This window comes from Notamacropus eugenii, chromosome 3 (genome assembly GCF_028372415.1).
Source record: "Notamacropus eugenii isolate mMacEug1 chromosome 3, mMacEug1.pri_v2, whole genome shotgun sequence".
NCBI classification, from domain to species: domain Eukaryota; kingdom Metazoa; phylum Chordata; class Mammalia; order Diprotodontia; family Macropodidae; genus Notamacropus; species Notamacropus eugenii.
This window is the reverse complement of record NC_092874.1, coordinates 60,333,219-60,353,329: the sequence shown is the minus strand read 5'-3', so window position 1 is coordinate 60,353,329 and position 20,111 is coordinate 60,333,219. Positions and strand designations below refer to the sequence as shown.

The 20,111-nt window shown below is 34.4% G+C and overlaps 1 protein-coding gene across 4 annotated transcripts in view; it reads right to left on the bottom strand.

The window, feature by feature from the left end:
* Positions 1–20,111, bottom strand: part of MALRD1 (MAM and LDL receptor class A domain containing 1) — a 1,140,778-nt gene that overhangs the window by 28,841 nt on the left and 1,091,826 nt on the right. For all 4 annotated transcript variants that reach the window (XR_011976660.1, XM_072651641.1, XM_072651639.1 and 1 more), the window contains 2 exons: positions 11,658–11,740; positions 11,466–11,562 (listed from right to left, as the gene is read on the bottom strand). Coding sequence is in view for 3 of the 4 variants with exons in the window: in XM_072651641.1 (XP_072507742.1) it covers positions 11,466–11,562; positions 11,658–11,740 (180 nt within the window). In the remaining variant the exon portion in view is untranslated. The remainder of the gene's footprint in view (positions 1–11,465; positions 11,563–11,657; positions 11,741–20,111) is intronic.

The window sequence follows — 20,111 nt, the reverse complement described above, 5'->3', positions numbered from 1 at the left end:
TTTATTTCTATCCTTGATCTCCTCTGTTTATATGCTGAGCTGTGGGTCAAAAAGTATGGAAATTTTAGGAACTGTTTTTTATGATTCCAGATTATTTTCAGAATTGTTTACAGTTCCATCAATTGCAAATATCAGTGTGCCTGCATTTCCACAGGACCTTCAATAATGACCATATCCATATTTTGTCTTCTGTGCCAATTTTCTAGTTTCAATTATCTAGTATAAGGTGAAACCTCAGAATTTGGTTTTGGTTTTCGTATGTCTCCTTACTATTAGTATTATGAAACAATCCTTCATATGACTATTCATAGTTTGCCATTTTATTTTTTCACATTGCTTGGCTTAAATCTACATAGTATACTGATTGATTATCACTCCTGGATCATTGATTTCTCTTTGGAGGCCTTTAACAACTGGCTTTAGCACAAACCACTTCAGAAACTTTTGTATGACCAGAAAGTGGCCATATACTTTATAACAGAGTAGAACATTTTATACCTCAAATTAAAAGAAAGCATGTGCAATAATAATTCCCATACAACTCTAATGTCCTTTAAGTTAACCCAATATTGCAGACCTAAACATTGGCTAAAAACCTTCTAAAATACTTATTTTCAATCTCTTCCAACACTGAGGAAAATGAATTTCATAACTGCTATGTAATCTGACACTTCATTTTATTTAACCTAAACTTTCTTATTTTCAAATTTAGAGATAATACAAAAGAACTGACATTTCTTTCTTTCTGAGTTCCCACTACTACAGTTACTATTGTGGTTACATGATCATAAGAACTCCCCTCAACCTCTCTAGGTCTTAAGTGCCCCCTCTACAAAGTGAGAAGAATAATGAAAATAATCTCTAACATTTAATACAGTTTTGCTAAAAGGATTAAATAAGTATAAAATCCTTCACAAAACTTAATATGTTATGTAATCAATGTTCCTTTTACTATGAAAATATTATTCACTGACTACACACACACACACACACACACACATACACACACACATATATATATAATATATATAAATATAATAATTTGGAACTCATTATGGAGGCAGAGGCAAGCTAATTTTGAAAGTTACAAGAGTCTACTTAAGTAACCTTTTAAGATAAAATGGTATAAAAGTAAATTTTAACATAGAAAAGAGAGTTTCAGGAGGGTAACAAAATAGTTATAGGAAAACAGAATGAAGAAGCAAAAGCCCCCCAAAAGCCTCCCTTCAATTATAACCAAAAAGGTCCTAACATTTAAATAATGAATCCTCAGTTACAGATGGGAAATAAGTTGTTCCTTTTTTTGTGGAATTGGTATGTCATTCACCAATAATACACATTTTATTTCTTTTTGAGAGTTTCTATCCTTCATTGCAGATGTAATTTCTACTTCTCAGGATTGCTACATCTCTTCTCCTCCTGGAATTTCTTTTCTTTCCCTTGATTATCTAGGGATAAGGAAGCAAATATATTCCAGCAACATTCCTGAATGCTGCCCTGCATTCCATAAATACCTCATAATAAAGCTAGAGGAAGAAGACTAGGGAAAATAGATTGAAACCTGCTTAGAATATCTTCTGCACTAGAAAGCTAACAACTTCAAACACCAAATTTTTAGACTAGAAATAAACAAAATTGAATGTGATAAGTATTAGGTATATTAGAGGAGGCAGTAAAATAGACTTCATATTTTTCAACTGAAATTTATTTCTTTAAAGGATGATGAATCTGTTTGGAAGTCAACAAGGCAGTATAGTATGGTAGAGAAATAGAGAAGTATGTGGGATAAGAGATCTATGTTCAAAGTCTTGACTTTCATTTACTATGCTACCTTGGAAAAATCATTTGGCTACTTTACCCTTATCAGTCAAATGAGGACAACACTTGCAACTTGACAGGTATGTTTTGAGGAAAGAACTTTATCAGTCTTACAGAACTAAGTGAATGCATTTTACAAATATATATATGTGTGTATACATGCATGTACACATATATACAAACATATATACACATAAATACACATACACACAGGCATCTTGTCTTATACAATGAATATGTTCCTGGAAATTTGTATATTAATTATTGCAACTGAAATCAAGCTTTAAACTGTATTGCAAAAAACGTTGTTTAAAGTAAAACTAGAATAGCTCCATAAATGTGTGCATGTGTCTCTGTATATATCTACTCACATATTTACATACACAAGTAAGTCTATTAGAAAGATGAACTAGGCATACACACAAACATAATAGAATTAGGAAACCTGGTTCAAGCACCATTTAAGGAAAAGGTTGAAAGGGGGCCATTGGCCAATATATTTTTCAGCTATAGCAGTGGAGGGCATACCCAGAGTGTCACAATGTATTTACATAACATGTATGGTGGATGTTGTGTGAATGACATGGCACACGCAATACTTTTGAAATGGTTTCATTTTGTGATAGCAATGGTCATTCATATTTTTTTCAACTGATACTATGCAGACTCAAAATATATGGCTTTGAAATGATAAAACCTATTTGATTTGGCTTCCCCATCTTCAGTCTGTAGTTCAGAGCTGGATTTCTTGCCATACACACAAGTTCCCTTACTCTCTACTCCTCATTTTTGAATTCAGTGGTTTTCAAAACTGATGTAACACCAAGAAAATTTGCAAAAATCATAGGTGTTTAAGTTTACTCTTCAATAGTAGCTTCAAGTAGCTCACTAGTAGCTCTGCTGTAGTGGCTGTTGGTATGGGGCAATCAAGCATTAAAGGATTATTCAATACCATAATGAAAAAAAAAAATAGTATGAGTCATATTGAATCACAAATGAAATTATAGTGAAAACTGAAAAAGCAAAACAACCCACCACTAAACTGACAAACAATTATATGAGGGTCTAATTAATTCTCAGGAAATAGGCAAAGACCCTCAGAGGGACCCAGTAGATATAATACAGATTTATATTGATTGTTTGATAATATAATATGTATTCCTGAAGTTTGATGAAGATATAAGACCAGTTTAAAAGAAACAAAATCTGTCAATTGTTACTGCAAACTAAAGAAAATGTTTTCCTTAGGAAGGACAAGTACAAAGATTAGAAAAATAAAGATTGAACAAATCTTTGTTGTTTTTTTTTTCAGTTTTCCATACAATTTTACTTACGATTCAATATGACTGATTTTTTTAAAATTATGGTATTGAATAATCTTTAAATGCTTGACTCCCCATACCAATAACCACTACAAGAGGACTACTAATCATTGAAGTGCACACTTAAATGGCTCCGACTTTTGCACATTTCCTTGGAATTGCACTATTCTTGAAAACCACAGAATTGAAAATAGTTTCTACTGATGTAAAAACTACCTTGAGCTTTTTTTTCCCCTTTAAGACAATGCCAAAATCACTGTCAGAAGTCCAGATGAGTATGTAGGATCTGGGTACCTGCTTCAGATTGTAAAATACCCATTCCCCAAAAATATTTTAAAGAATTTCTATCATCACTATCATCACCATCATCACTACTACTATTAAAAATAATAATAGCTTCTAAGTCTGCTTACTTGCTAAGTCTGCTTACTATGTATCAGACACAGTGATAAGTCCTTTTTCAAATATTACCTGATTTAATCATCCTAATAATTGTGGGAGGTAGGTGCTACTATTGTTCTTACTTTGTAGATGAGGAAACTGAAGAAGACAGAGGTTAAGTGAACTTGACCAGGGTCACATAGCAAGGAAGAATCCCTGAAGTAGGATTTGAGTTCTGGCCTTACTGACATCAGGCCCAGGGCTCTATCCACTATGCAGGCCAGAGTTTCCAGTGAGCAAATGATGAATTCTGATAAATATACTGACATATGGAGAACCTCAGTTCTAAAATTATAGAATTTTTTTTAAAGGAGTGAGAATGCTTCAATATGACCTTGTGATACAACTCATATCATTAATGACTAAGAAATTTATCCAAGAAGTGGAAATTAAAGTGCTCCGGTAGCCTGGGAATTCTCATAATTTAAAATCCATTGAAAACCCATGGGTTATAATTTAGGCTAGGCTTGTAAAACTGGATTACTTGATAGCCAAAGCAATAAAAGCATGGTTTCATGATAAAGAGTTAAAGAATATCCATCATAATCTTGCATTCTCAATGCCATATCATGTAAAATAAGTGAGTGCAACAAAAGGAATATATATATACATATATAAAACATTATATTTTCAAAGAGGTAAAAAGTTGTAAGGATTATTATATAAGATAACAAATCTAATTGTTTCCTTTGTCTCAAATAATTTCCATTCCATATCATTTAGTGTATGCAGTATGTGTGTGTATATATACACACACATATATGTATGTACTTATACATGTGGGCATATTATATTGGTATGTTGCATGTATATAATACATATATTTATGTACATATTCACAATGTAATATACATAATTATACATATGTAAATATGTACATAATCATGTTGTGTCATTATATATAGGATATGCATATATATATATATAGCACAAAAAACTTCTAAAATACACACATTATTCTAAAACATGTTTGTCACATCAGATTTTCTCAATGTAGAGAACAGCTGGTTTTGCAAAATGTCCTCTCTAAGAAACATAGTAGTAAAAAGGTGCTATTATGGGGGGGGAGGGAATCTTCCTCATTAAAAAAAAAATTGGCAATTAGGCAAGTCTTTTATGTTCCTCTACCCCTTCTCCCATCCCCCCAGGATAGTGAGAAACTTTGGATTTCTTCCAGATGTCTGCAAGGATCAGAAGAGAGCCAAGTCTTTTGGCAGGTATACCAAGTAACTATCCTTCCTGCTTTAGGAAACAGCTGAGGGAGTTCTCTAATGGAAGTCTTGAGGTCTGGGAGACTTCGTGCCTAGGGTAATATATTACTTTGAAATGTAAAATGCTTGTTCAGATTAAAAAAAAATCAATATTATCCTGTGAACACCAAGGCTTGTTTCATTGTTTCCTGATTCATTATTAGGGTGAAGAAGGAGGTCAACATGACATCCCCTGGTGACTTTGCCAACTACCCTCGAATTAGCAATGACTCCAAAAAACCACTATTAAAATCTGTTCATGTGGAAAGGACACTTTCCATGTCATTCATTCTATATGAGATCAATCAGAAGAAATGAAGGGAGAGGAGAAGAGGGTCATTTGGCACAAATGGCTAGTTCAAATGGGCCCTCAGATTTAAGAAGCAAATTAGTCAAGGATTTTTTAAATTGTTTCAGCAACCATTACATTATTTTTTCTATTTCAGGAAACTGAGATTCTTACCCCTCCCCTACCACTTACTGAATGTGCATAAAATAAAATACTAGAATAGCAAATATTAGTTTTTAAAAATCAAATTATATGAGGTTGGAGACAAGATGGCAGAGTAATAGCACAGACTTTCTATAGCTCTCCCCCAAAGCCAAGACAAATACCTGTAAAAATGACTCTAAACAAATTTTGGAGTGCAGAATCCGGAGTGAAGAAAATCCCCAGCCCAAGACAGCCTAGAAGGTAGACAGGAAACATCTGTCATGCTGGGCTGGAAGCAGAGTGCAGAGTAGCTTGGGCCATGCTGGCACAGATGGACCTATGCAGGTCTTAGGAGACTGAATCTCTGGCATCTATGGTAGTTTCTAGACTTCACAACTCCAAAATGCTAAGGACAAATTGGAAGGTCTGTGGAAAAAGCTATGGAATCTGTGTGAGAGAGAAGAGTAGTCTGACTCCTGCCCCAGGGTGGCAGCAGCAGGGAGAGGTCAGAGGAATCTACAGCAGCCACAGTAGCAGCAGGGCCAGTGGCAGCAAGTTTCTTCAGAGCTCTAGGACCACAGATTGTGGGGGGATCAAGTAGATGACAATACACCCCCTACCCCCACTGGAAGCAGAAAACTACCTTGACAAAGAGCTCAAAAGTCCAGTAAATAGCTGGAGAAATGAGCAAAAACCAGAAAAAGAATGAGATGATAGAATCTTACTTTGGTGAAAAAAAAAGACAAAAATATGCACACAGAAGACAACAAAGCCAAAGTTCTCCAAGAAAAATATGAAAAGGTCTCTGGCCATGGAAGAGCTCAAAAAGGATTCTGAAAATCAAGTAAGTGAAGTAGAGCAAAAATTGGGAAGAGAAATGAAAATGATGTAAGAAATAAGAATTTGAAAAAAATTAAAAAACTCATGAAAAATGAGTCAACTACTTGATAAAAGAGACCCCAAAAAAATGCTGAAGAAAATGACAGTTTAAAAGATACACTAACTGAAATGGCAAAAGAGATCCAAAAAGCCAATGAGGAGAAGAATGCCTGAAAAGGCATAAATGGTTAAATGGAAAAGGAGGTCCATATGCTCATTGAAGAAAATAATTTCTTGAAGATTAGAATGGAGAAGATGGAAGCTAATGACTTCATGAAAAATAAAGAAATTATAAAAGAAAACCAAAGGAATGAAAAAATAGCAGACAATGTGAAATATTTCATTGGCAAAACAAGTGACCTGGAAAAATAGATCCAGGAGACACAATTTAAAAATTATTGCATTACCTGAACACCATGATCAAAAAAGAGCCTAGACATCATCTTTCACAAAATTATCAAAGAAAATGGCCCAGATAGTCTAGAACCAAAGGGTAAAATAAATATTGAAAGAATCCACCAATTGCCTTCCTTTTGAAAGAGATCCCAAAAAAGAAACCTCCTAGGAACATTATAACCAAATTCCAGAGCTCCCAGGTCAAGGAGAAAATATTGCAAGCAGCTAGAAATAAACAATTAGAGTATTGTGGAAATACAATCAGGATAACACAAGATGTAGCAGCTTCTACATTAAGAGATCAAAGAACTTGGAATATGATTTTCCAGAAGGAACTAGGATTAAAACCAAGAATCACCTACCCAGCAAAACTGAGTATAATACTTCAGGGGGGGAAATGGTCATTTAATGAAATAAAGGACTTTCAAGAATTCCTAATGAAAATACCAGAGCTGAATAGAAAATTTGACTTTCAAATACAAGAATCAAGGGAAGCTTGAAAAGGTAAACAGGAAAGAGAAATCATAAGGGACTTATTAAAGTTGAACTGTTTACATTCTTACATGGAAAGACAATATTTGTAACTCTTGAGACTTTTCTCAGTATTAGGGTAATTGGAGGGATTACATACATATACATAGACAGAGGGCACAAGGTGAGTTGAGTAGGGATGACATTAAAAAAATAAAATTTAGGGATGAGAGAGGAACATATTGGGAGGAGAAAGGGAGAAATAAAATGGGGTAAATTATCACTCACATAAAAGAGGCAAGAAAAAGCTTTTAGCTTAAGGAGGAAATAGCATATACATACAATTTGGTATGAGAATCTATGTTACACTACAGGAAAGTAGGAGGGAATGGAATAATTGGGAAGGGATAATAGAAGGAAGGGTAACTGGGAGGAGAGGGATAATTAGAAGTAAATACTTCTGAGGAAGGATAGGGTCAAAAGAGAGAATAAAATAAATGGGGACGGATAGGATGAAGGGAAATATAGTTAGTCTTTCACAATATGATTGTTATGGAAGTGTTTTGCATAACTACATATGTATAATCTATATTGAATTGTTTGCCTTCTAAGTGGGGATGGGTGCGGAGGGAGGGAGGGAGACAAGTTGGAACTCAAAGTTTTACAAACAAATACTAAAAATTGTTTTTAACATGCAATTGGGAAATAAGATATACAGGCAATGGGGTATAGAAATCTACCTTGCCCTACAAGAAAATAGAGGGGATGGCAATAAGAGAAGGGAGGGGTGTGATAGAAGGGAGGGAAGATTGGGGGAAGAAGTAATCACAATGCAAATTCTCTCTTGGGATGAGGGGAAGAGAGATGGAGAGAAAATTTGAAACTCAAAATCCTGTGGAAATAAACATTGAAAACACAAAATAAATCAACATATATATATATATAGATATATAGATATATATATATTTTAAAAGTACACAGAAGAGAATAAAAGAAAAGCAACAATTAAGCAAAGAAAAGCTGATAAACTTTGAAAACATTGTGTAGTATTTATTATATGGATTTTCTTGAAATGGAAATTTATTGTTTTATATTGAATCCTCTCTTATGGTCTGCTATGTACATGGCAATGTTATTTTTCTATCTTTCTTTTCTCAATTTGTATTTAAGTTTAAAATAAAAAAAAATTACCTCTCCCCAGGAAATAAAAAACATCAAATTATGCCTTTCTTGTATTCTATTTATTTTACAGCTTTTCCTTCTACCCTCTTTAGCACATAGAAGGGTTTTACAATCTGGAAGTGGTCTGATTCTTTCTTGAACTGTGTAAGAAAACTTAGACATAATGTTTATGCAGATTTAGCCCATATAATCTATAAAGTAGTTCCAAGACTTGGATGTAGGATGGTGAAACTGAACATCTTCATATGATACACCATCAGCCTAATTAATGTTCTTTATAAGATACATAATGGTAGAAAGATAGCTGCTGTAACCTTTACCTTCTTTATGTTTAGAGACACCCCACATTGCCTTTTGGATCCAGGCAATTTGATATTAAACTTGTGCTAAATTCCCCTTGAACTTAAATATTTCTCTTTATGTTAAGTGCTTTCAGGACAAAAGTTCACCCTTTCCACTTATTTAGTATTTTGCAAGTAGGATACTATTTCCATCTGCACTTAACACAGCACTGGCACATAGTAAATACCTAATAAATGCTTGTCCATCCATCCATTCATTAATTCATTGTATTTAAGGTTTCTGCAATTCCCTGAAAGAGTGAGTTCACTTTCCCAAGGTATGAAATTTACATGCTATGAATCATTTAAGCACTGAGGGGTTATGACTCAACACTCTACAAAGGAATCTTACTCAATACAAGTATCTGACTTAGTATTCTACATGTATTACCAAACCTGCTAGAAGAGATCTTCATCATCATTTAGTTCAACCACTCAATAAGGTGATTTGACCTAAGTCACATCACTATTTTTAGTGACAGAGCCAGGATCACAACTGAGGGCCCCAATTTTCTAATCCAGAACTTTCTATATGGCACCACCACACTGCAATTGTCATATTCTATTGAGATATTTCTGAGATATTTTAATCCCAACCTTTTTAAGAAGCCTCTTACTTAGACATACTTTATTTTTTCATTTTAATTTTCATTCATTCATTCCTTCATCCTTTACTTATCTGCAGGCCAACTAAGTTGGTAGAGTGACTTGATTATTAAATTTGGAGTACAAAAAGACCTGAATTTAAAGTCTGACTTGGACACTTTTTAGTTCTATGACACTTGGCAAATCACTTATTGACTTTCTCCCTCAATTTCATCATCTGTAAAATGGGGATAATAGTAATATCTTCTTTCCAGGGATGTTGTAAGGATCAAATGATATATGTAAATGATTTGTAAAAACATTCTTTAAAATATTAGCTATTACTAAACTTCTTACAAGGAAAACACTTTTACCTTGCTGATTTTATTAACAAATAAGAACAGTCCTATGTTAAAGTTGAGACAAATGTTATTTCAGTTTTGCAAAGTACTCTCCATGCACTGACTGACTCATTAATCAGCCACTCAATAACACAATGACCACTATATGCCAGGAACTGAACTAGGCTCCAGGGATAGAAATGCAAAGAATGAAACAATCTCTATGCAAGAAACTAAAACGACGGCCCCTACAGGAATCTTACGAAGTGAATGTTATTCTTATGACCATTTTATATGAGGTTTTCAGACTTGTTCAAGGGTCACATTACATAGTAAGTGTTAGAGGGAGGAGCCCAACTCAGTTCTGCCCTGACTCAGAGTCAAACACTCTTGCCATTGTCTACGATGGGTTAATGTCACTCAGGAGAGTGACTAAAATATCATATGATTAATTTTTCCTTTGGAAAACACCAGAGAATCTACAGCAGCAGAGAAGGTGCCATTGTCTGCAGGTTAGAGCAAGGTGAGGATGAGGTTCTCCCCTCTCCTTCCTCTTCATCAGTCTTTAGCTCTGATAAGAAAGTGCCCCATCAGCTTTATCCAGATGATTCTACTTCATTTTTGCTAAGGAAGCAGGTTTCCAGGGCCAATTTACCTTTGGCAGCATCAAAGGATAAAATCTCTTGGATTTATAAGCATGTTTTTGAAGGATCAATTGTAAATGTTAAATTAACCCCTGGTTTCTAAGAAAGTATGAGAGAGGTTAAGAAGCTCCACCCACACAAAACACAAAAATTATGAGCCCCTCCTCCCCAGGGGCCAGTACTGTCTAGGGACAACAATGGATTATAAAAGTTTGTACATATATTATACTTTAAATACTGATATCTATAGAATGCTGATATCTTTAGAAATATCGACTGCAGAAGCCATGAAAGACCTCTTTTGCTACACATTATGCCTACCTGCCACAGCCCTGCAATTTCTGAAGTGCAGTCTTTGGGATCTGGTTGTGTACTATCAGATTATACTCTGGAAAATTTTTTTAAAAAAACTTATTTCCGAACCTAAATTCTCAGTATGGACCTTTAAAATTTGGTATTTTATACACAATAATGTTCATAATTTTATTTAATCATTCTGAAATAAATTGTCACCATAAATGTTAATCTTTCCCCTAGAATGTGCCCTTGCTCCGTGAAGAATTCATTGGAAATCAGGGAACCCCTTGCTACTAGCTACTTCCTTGGACAAATTACCTCAGTGAACCTCAGTGTCTCTATCTGTCAATCCAAAGTTCTTCATCTTTGACCTTCAATTTGTTCTATGGTTATATCTTTTCACAGATGATTTCTCTGAAGATATTGGCCAGTTACTGCTTTACCTCCAATGGTTACAAGTAGGAATAACTAATACCAATGCCTTAGTTAGAATGGATCAGCCCAAAGTACAGAAAAAAGAAAAAGAGGGGAAGACAAAAAGAAAGGACAAGAGGAAGAAGGAAGAGAAATAGGAGAAGGAGGATGAAGAGGAGAAGAATAAAGAAGAGGAACCAGAATGAAGGCGAGCAAATGTATACGGGAGGAAAGATAGATGCCAATAATGTAATAGCATCAAACAACTCTCAGTGGCTCAAGTGCCAAAGGTTGCCTAGTCTTATCCTAGAGAATTCATGAAGATCCAAACCTTTCAAGTTCTCTCACCAGTTCTATTCCAGTCACCTAAGAAAATGTGTTGAATGTCTACAAGCACTGACAAGTTTAATGCCCTACCATTTAGAGAACAAAGAGTTCTGTAATAACTTTTTCAGGTTTCATAGTTCCCAGTTTGGGGTCCATTAAGGTTAGTTGGCTTTTCAATTCCAGATTTTATTTTATGGCTTGGTATTTGAGAAGAATACGCTAAGGGAAGCTTATCCGCTGAAATCAAAGAAGCTGGGCAATTATCCAGTGCTATGTGCCACCATGGAATATTCTGTTGAACTCGTGATAGAAGATATCACTTACTTTCTTGGCCATTTTCTGTTGTAAAGGAAACTGAAGATAGCGACTGCTAGGTGAGTTGTCAGGAAAGCCAATCCAATGCTCAGGATGGTCCAAATATCTACAATTCCAACCAATCAAATATCAACAATAAAAACAAAGATGCTAAAAAAAAGGCAATGACTAAGTAAATTATATGGATTCAAAGGCACCTACCACTCTGGGTGAACATGACATCTGATGGTGAAGGAGGTTTAAACAGGATGTGGCATCGATTTCCTCTCCACTCTTTTTCACATCTGGAAATAAAATGAAAATCATGGGTGAAAGAGATAACTGGGCACATCTTCAAATACGGCTGTCATAAAATCTAAAGAAGAATCCATGAAAACATCATCTGCAAACACAAGATATGATTCACTTGACTTTATAAAAGATGATCAGAGTATCTAAATATAATATACTCAAATATTTCAAGGTGGTCATGATTTGTTTTCCTCATTGATGCCACTGATTCCCTCTGGTGTTGCATAAGAGAGAATCAAAATGAAATTAAATATCAAATTAAAATTAAAAATTGACATGTATGTATCTTCTATGTACCAAGCATGGTGCTAGGTCCTGGGTATACAAAGATAAAAATGAAACACTCTCCTCAAGAAGCTTACATGCTATTGGGGAGATAATGTGTATATGTATAAAACTAATATGTGTAGATATGTAGGTATGTATATATAGATATATATGTGTAACTATATGTAGTTATATATACATATATAGGTTTTTATATATGTATATATAGATACATAAATATACAAAGTAAATACATGACAGATTTTGAGGGGAGCTTATTAGCCAATTGCAGTGGATAAAGATTTTATGTAGAAAGCAGCGCTTTATCTGAGTCTTGAAACAAATCAGAGTTTCTAGAAGGTTGAGTTAAGGAGGAAGAACATTCCAGGCATACGGCATAGTCATGGCAAAGTATAAGATGAAATTATATTGCATGTAATGCCATTTAACACTAACTGTTCAGCATGCTTCAAGTGTGTTGACCATTTGTAATTTCATCTATACTTGGCACCGACTCCGTTGAAACACACTGTAACTCCACTGGGACTAAAATGATCTTTATGAATTTCTAACAAATAAAACATAACAACAATATTCACTGGGTAGACTTTCTGAACTTAGCTGATCTTGGTCATCCCCCAGCCTCCACTCAAAGGCTTTCTACCTGTGTAGTAGCTACCAGAACTCATACTTTGTTGTCACAGCCTTTAGCAACCTTAACTCGGTTCCCCTCAACATAAGTAAGCATCAGAGAAGGATTCTGTTGAATAATAAATACTCACTATAAAATTTTGTAAAATGAACCAACAGATTGAATGTTGTATTTTCACCATCATACAGCATTATATTGTAATATTACTGATACAGTCAATGTTTCTCCATATATTTTTTTCCATCTTTAATTTCATCCTGAAGAGAGATGCTGAAGGTGAACCAAGTATCCACATCCTTAGGAGAAATTAGTGTAATTAACACTACTACCTGCTTCTTGATAGAGAGGTGATGGATACAAGATGCAGAAGGAAACATTTTCGTTCCTTTCCGCCACCTCCTCTCCACTCTAAAAATGTTCTTAACAGAACATCTACCAACATCCAGAGGGCTATGATCGGTATCAATAAAGGGAACATCTACATTGAAGATACCACAGGACTGTGGACTGTTGAATATCTATCTCTATTCTGACACAAAATCAACTAGTCCTTTAAAGAGAAATCTTCATAATTTAAAAGATTTCCAAAGCACAATAACTCCAGAGACTAACATTGATATATCAGGCCACTCAAAATAAGTTTAGTTAGAATTCTGAATGTAATGTTTTTTTCTGATGCAAGTCTCTTTTACTATCATTTCCTTTTTTGGCTCCTCTCTTCTTACTTCTCTTCTGATAGTGAAGATTCAGCATAGTGGAGTAGTGAGGGAGTTGATTATTTCTCTTGTAATGAGAACAATTCTCCCCTTTCACTAACTGTAAACAACTAAACCACTTAACCACATTGATCCTTTATTTCATTATTTATAAACTGGGAAAAAAAAGGATAGTGCCAAGCTGGGACTGAGAATGCCTAGGTTCAAATTCCACCACTTACAGAATTATGAAGTCAATGGATTTTGGATTCTTAAGGGATCTCGGTAATGACCTAGTTTAATTCATACTTGAAAGGCAACCCAAGTATAATGTACCTGACCAGCAGTCATCCAGTCTGTTCTTGAAAACATGTGAAGTGATAGAATCCATCATCTCCAGAAGGAGTCTCTGTCATTTTGGGACAATTCCAATTGTTAAGAAGTTTAGTTTTTTTGTTTGCTTTTCTTGATATTAACTGTCCAAATTGCAAATCCCTCTGCAACTTTAACTCATTATTGCCTTGTTTGTGGTTTGGGCCTCTGGAGTCAAACAGAACAAGTTTCAAATACATGATGACTGCTGTTACAAATCCTCTGCATCTTTTATTCACCAGACTGAATTATTCATTTCTTTTAGACAATCCTCATGTGTCATGTCATCTAGGCTACTCATCATCCTTGTTATTCCATTCTGGATGCTCTCTACTTTGTCAGTCTTCTTTAAGCTTGTATATGCCTCAGGTGACTTTCTAGCCTATCTCTACTATGCCACATTTGATAGATGGAGCTCCTCCTACTTTGTTATACCTACCCTATTAGGGTGTTGTAAGGGTCAAATTAAAAAACAAACAAATATAAGGTCTTTTTTGCTATTGTATGAGATTTTATGCTCTCTCTTGTCATCTTTAAATTATTGTATGTTATTTTATCATTTGTAAGAAATTTGGTGGTTGGCTTATTTCTCATTCATAATTACCCAAGCACATGGACCTTAATGTGTGTGAGCATGAATGAATTCCCTAAAAAGAGCATGAAGTCTTTTCCATTCTCTTTTTAATTGGGTCCCTTTGGATTTTAAAATTGACATTTCACTAGCACCAGGTTCACAATAATTTCAACCTTTGGTAAGTTTCTTCTTCTTCTTCTGTTGAAATATCTACGCAGAAAGGTTTTGTTGGAATGTGTCTGAGGAATGATGCTCAAGAAATGCATGATAAAAAACAAAACACGGAAGCAATATGGATGTCATGAATAGAATCCAGTGTAAATTTCACAAGACTTTCCAAGGAGAAAGCTACTAACAAAGATAACCTCTTTCAATGATCTTCTGACCAATGATATATTTAAGTCTTATGCATGCAACAAGAAGCTCTTTTCTCTGCAAAGGCATTTGCTACGGTGATAGAGGACATCCAGCACAGACACCAGGTCAAAGAATGCATCCCTAAGATGGTGATATCCTCCAGACATGTCTGTTTGTAGATGATATTGTGCTGACTGAACAATTCCAGATAACTGCAGCATCTCCTCAATGAAAATTACAAGTTCTCAAGAGTTTGGCCTAAATATGCACATATGAAAAAACAAATAGATGAAGAAGTCCCAATTTCTCTGATTGTGATTAGAATAATCCAGAGAGCTATATTATAGATCCCTAAGTAGAGATAAATGACAATGAAATTTTAAAAATCCAAAAATGAAAAAATATATTTTTTTAAAAAATGACAATAAAAATTTAAAAGTTTTTTTAAAAAGTTAAAAAAGAAAACTTAAAAACAATTTGTTAATATTTGGCAATATTAGAAAAAGTGTCAGAAGGGGGTATACAATAATAAATGATGTGATCTTTTCCATGAGAATTCAATATAAAGAGAGAACTTTAGGATGGGCAGGGAAGGAGAAGCAGAATTCATCTGTCAGTAGAATTCTGCATGAACTCAGGAGTTTCCCATTCAAAGGAATGTTAGGAGTTTCACAGAGATGTTCAAAATCAAAACTTATGTAGACAATCAAAGGGAATGAAGTTAGTCTCAAATGCCATTTAGAAATATGATATTTAAACTTAGATTCTCATTATGAAGAGATATCCTATTGAATACCATTGTTCTTCTACAGCCCAATAACTCCTCCCCTTGCCTCCCAAACTCCAACAAGGTGAGCAAAATTTGGGTTTGGTGTTAATTCCAAAATGTTGCTATCCTTATTTAGATAATTCTGGAGTTTGCAAAAAATATATATAGAATTTTTCTTCCAAAGAGTACTGAACTCTTTTTTTAACTTGCATTGTATCATTCTGATATTCATTTTCATGAATAGGAACATTTTAAAATTTCATTTTTAACAGAAAGGGAAATACTGATAGAAAATCAGGGTAACTTTTTCTATTATTTAATTGATTCAGCAAGTATAAGCTAAATTCTTCCTAAGTAAGAAGGACTATTCTGGGAATATAAAGTTAAAAATAGCTTTTGCCTTCTAGGATGTAACATTTTACTGGGGGAGGAAGAAGAACACAGATAACTATAAAACATATGCAAAAGCAAAGCAGTCATTTGAGCATGCTAGGGCAATAACAACTTGGAAGAATCAGGAAAAGCCCCAAAGGAGCGAATATGGGATCCAAATTGCTAGGAATGAAAGATTCAAAGGAAAACATTCTGAATTTATCCTCAGCTGTCTTTGCATGGGGCATGTAATGGTGAGAAATGTAATGTCACAAGTAAATGCAAATAGTTTGGGGGAATAGCTATCTTGAAAGAAGGTGATATGTCATCAATCTGAAAAGATGATCGAAAACCAGACAATGGAGGATTTCAAATGCCAAACAAAGGAGTTACTATTTTATTTTGGAGTACTTGAAGCTCTCCATTTTGTTCTAAATGTACATTTAGAATCAGAATTAAAACCTAAATCCCCTGACCAAAAAACCAAGATTCTGTTTTCTATGTCATACTATGTCTAGCTTCAAGAATCTAGAAAGAAGACACTTGCTGATATAACCAACATTTTTAATATATGATATTGAGGTTATGGATAACATAAAGATAGGCAGATTTCTGAAAATGACTGTCTACATAACAATTATTTTGAGGTATGCTTCCGAATGACATGATGTTCCTGTTACTGAATCATAGACTATCAGTATTTAAGATAATCAATTTCCCCTTTCTTATTTTCAGTTGAGGAAACTGAACCTCAGTGACTTGCCCAGGGATACAAAGTCAATTAGTGTGAGAGTCTGGTCTAAGATTCATGATTTTTGTCTTCAGGAATCTTTTTACTATTACATTCCTCCAGACTTAGTTTGTCTGCCCATATGTTTTTGAGAGAAGACAATAATCAGCTTCAGTCTACACATCAAAATATAGTAAACATTTTTCTACTGTACTTGGAAAAACTATGGTCATTTATGGTATGAGAATGATTTCCACTCTGTTTTTCTTTACAGTCTAAAGAATTCGTCCATCTGTCAGATCACATACAATTACCAAAAAATGTCACTATATCCTACCTATAGCTTGGCATAGATGATCATTTGCTTTCTCTTATAATGTAAAGCAAATACTAGATTTATATTCAAGACTCTTTCTTCTCCCATAAATCCCAGTAGATTTGTCAAATGGAGGGTATGGTGGAATAGTGTGGAATAGATGGCTAGCTTCTGAACTAGTAAGTCTTAAGGCCAAGTCCTGTTTTTGGCATATGCTGATTGTGGGACTCTGAGCAAGAGCATTTAATTTCCTACTTCCTAAGCAACTCTCTAAGACTCTCAGTTGCAAAAAAAAAATGTTCTGATATGTATTGTTAGAGAAAACTGACTAGGTATGAGTTCTATAAACCAAAAAATCACAGGTCTGAACCAAAAGAATGAAAAACAAGATTTTACATATTGCTCATCCAGATTCATCCATCTAGGAACTAGGAGAAAGAAGTTCCTCTCTCCACCAATTATTTGCAACAACTTGTCTCAGCCAGTCTGTAATGACTTAGAGTGCAGGGAAAATAGCCCAAGTAGGCTATTAAAATTCTTCCTCTACTCCTGCCAAGCTTTTGGTTTTTGATAATTTGTAAATTATACCATTTAAAATAAAAGGCTTAATGAACAATCAAGATTCCAGAAGTCTAATGAAGAAGGACCTCTTATGTCTCAGCTGAGAAGTGATGAACTATAGGTAAAAGGTAGACCAGGGTCTCAGGTTCCCCACACCTGGATGAGACATTTTCAGATATAAACAACTTTTGCTTTGCACACCATTACTTAATTATTCCAAGGAAAGGCAATTTTTTGTGGGAGGTATAATGGAATGCTCTGTGTATGGGGATATTGATATTAATGTCAAACGAGAAAATAATGTTAATGAAAAATTGAAAACTATATAGAAGAGAGCAGAAGAAAGTTTGGAAGTAGACAAGAGAGCAGGACAATGTGAGTGCCACTATGTCAAACTTAACATATACTTAAAAGCCCAACATTTCATGCACAACTTGCCTCTTCCTATTCTTTTCATAGGGACATATTTGCATTTCATATTTTTCAGTATCATCATAAAAGAGAGAATTTTTTAAACTTCTTTTGCCCCTTTGGAAGCATACTGAGCATTCAATCAAGAGTCATCTGGAGGTTAAAAAAACCAAATATTCAGTTCTTGACCACCATCCATGTCCTCTTTTTACACTCCTGAAGTGAGATTTCTAAATGATTTTCTGGAGTCTTCTGTGAGGCGGCAAATTTTGACTCACTGACTGAATGACTGCTTTCCCAGCACTGAGCAGAATAACACTTGGAAGCCACAGATCAAGATCAAGTGTGTTATTTGGGCCAATGGCTGAAGTCCTACCAGCAGGAGGAAGAATGAAAGGTTATGAGACAATCCTTTAATGAGTTTTTTTTTTTTTAATTTTGCCATGGTTGAGTTCATTTTATTTGAAGATAGAAAGTGAGGAGAAGTCATGAAATAATCCCCTGAGCTAAAAGGAGATCTGAAATTCCATATTAAGTACAAGCAATTAATTTGCTTGGACTAATTGCTCCTTGACTAATTAGCAGCAGCACATTTTGCACTGTTTATAAAAGCCATGTAGAACCCATCTGAAACAGAAAGATAACCCTTCCTGCCCATTTATGCAATGGGACCTATTTTCTGAACACAAACAGGGAGAAGGAGCTAAAAACATAATAAATCATAATTATATTCCATCCTACCAAAGCATATATCCTCATCTATTTTGAATCCTAACACGTTTTCTCCTCTTAGCAGTTTAAAAGTGGAGAATTAGTTGCATTATGACTCCCGATGGTTAATGCCTGGGAACACCTATTCACAAACAGAAAAGGATACAAGTTTATGACAATTTTTTTTATGTTAATGATTCACGGAGATGTGTTGGAAGGAAAATGAAACTTGGAATCAAAATCGTTTAGTTTAACTTCTTAGTCATGTAACCAATAAGATGGATGACTAGACATTTTCTTCAATCATCAATATTTCGTGAACCCTTCCAAAATAGAATTTATGTTCAAGAGAAAAACAATTTCAGCCATCTCTGTTATCTAGGACACCAAGAACCCAAACAAAGTAACAATTCAATGATTTAACTGCTGAGAAAGCAACTCAGTAGCCACTGACATGCTCAATCAGGACCTGCAACAGAAATTGAGTCTAATGCAGGTTCCTGCTCAAGGTGCTAGGGATAAACTTTCTCTGGAGACTGCAATACCACAGATATTCCTGAGTGGATTGAATGATAAATAAGAACTGTGAAAATGAAATTTATGGCCTACACAGCAGAAATAATTGGAAGAGTAGAAGAAAAAAATTAAAACTTGAATTCACAATGTGAAACTTGTCTCACAAAGACAGGAAAAAGAATAACTGATTGGAAATGCAAATAGTTAGCAGTGAAGGACAATCTGGAAGAAAAGAAGTCAAAAAGCAATAAAATGAAAAGAAAACAATCTCATAGAAACAAAACATATTACTCTCAAGACAGGATGTAAAGAAACACTCTAAGTATTTGTAGGGCTTGTGGGGGAAAAAAAGAAAACCATGAAAAATTTTTAAAAATGAATACCATAAAGCAGAAAATAACACAAGAAAACTGTCTAAAAGAAGTGACCACAGAAAACAAATTGGCAATTGAAAAAATCTACACATAGCTCCCCCCAAAATTCAATAGAAACAAAACAAAACTACTGTAATTTGCAAAGTACAATAAACATAGCAGTCTTGCTATTATTCTATTATACCTAATATTCTTTAGATCATTGAACAGTTGGATGTAATAACTGATATGTGAGGTTGAATGAAAGAATTACGAAGCAAAGTCATCACTTGGAGAGCCACTGAATACATCCTTGGTACAATTTCATTATCGGAATAAAGATCAGGAATATGTAACACGTTGCGTTCCAAAATTATTTTTAACTTCTATGGTAGGTTTCTATATTTTCAAAACCTTTTTAATTTGTGTACACTGGACACTGTTTTCAGATAAAAATCTATTAAAAACAGTGGTCATTAGTTTTTATCTTAAATATTAATGTTTTGTTTGGGTTCTTGTGAGCAATAATAGTTCATTCTGAAAATGGTCCAATTATATAGAAATTGTAGTTTTCCAGGATATTTTGAGTCCTGTAGTTATGAAATGTGAGTTTCTCATCTGTTAGTCACAGAGGATATTAAGCTTTTAATGCAAAATTCTATCCATTGGGGGTAGAGCCAAGATGGCAGAGTAGAAAGACACACATAT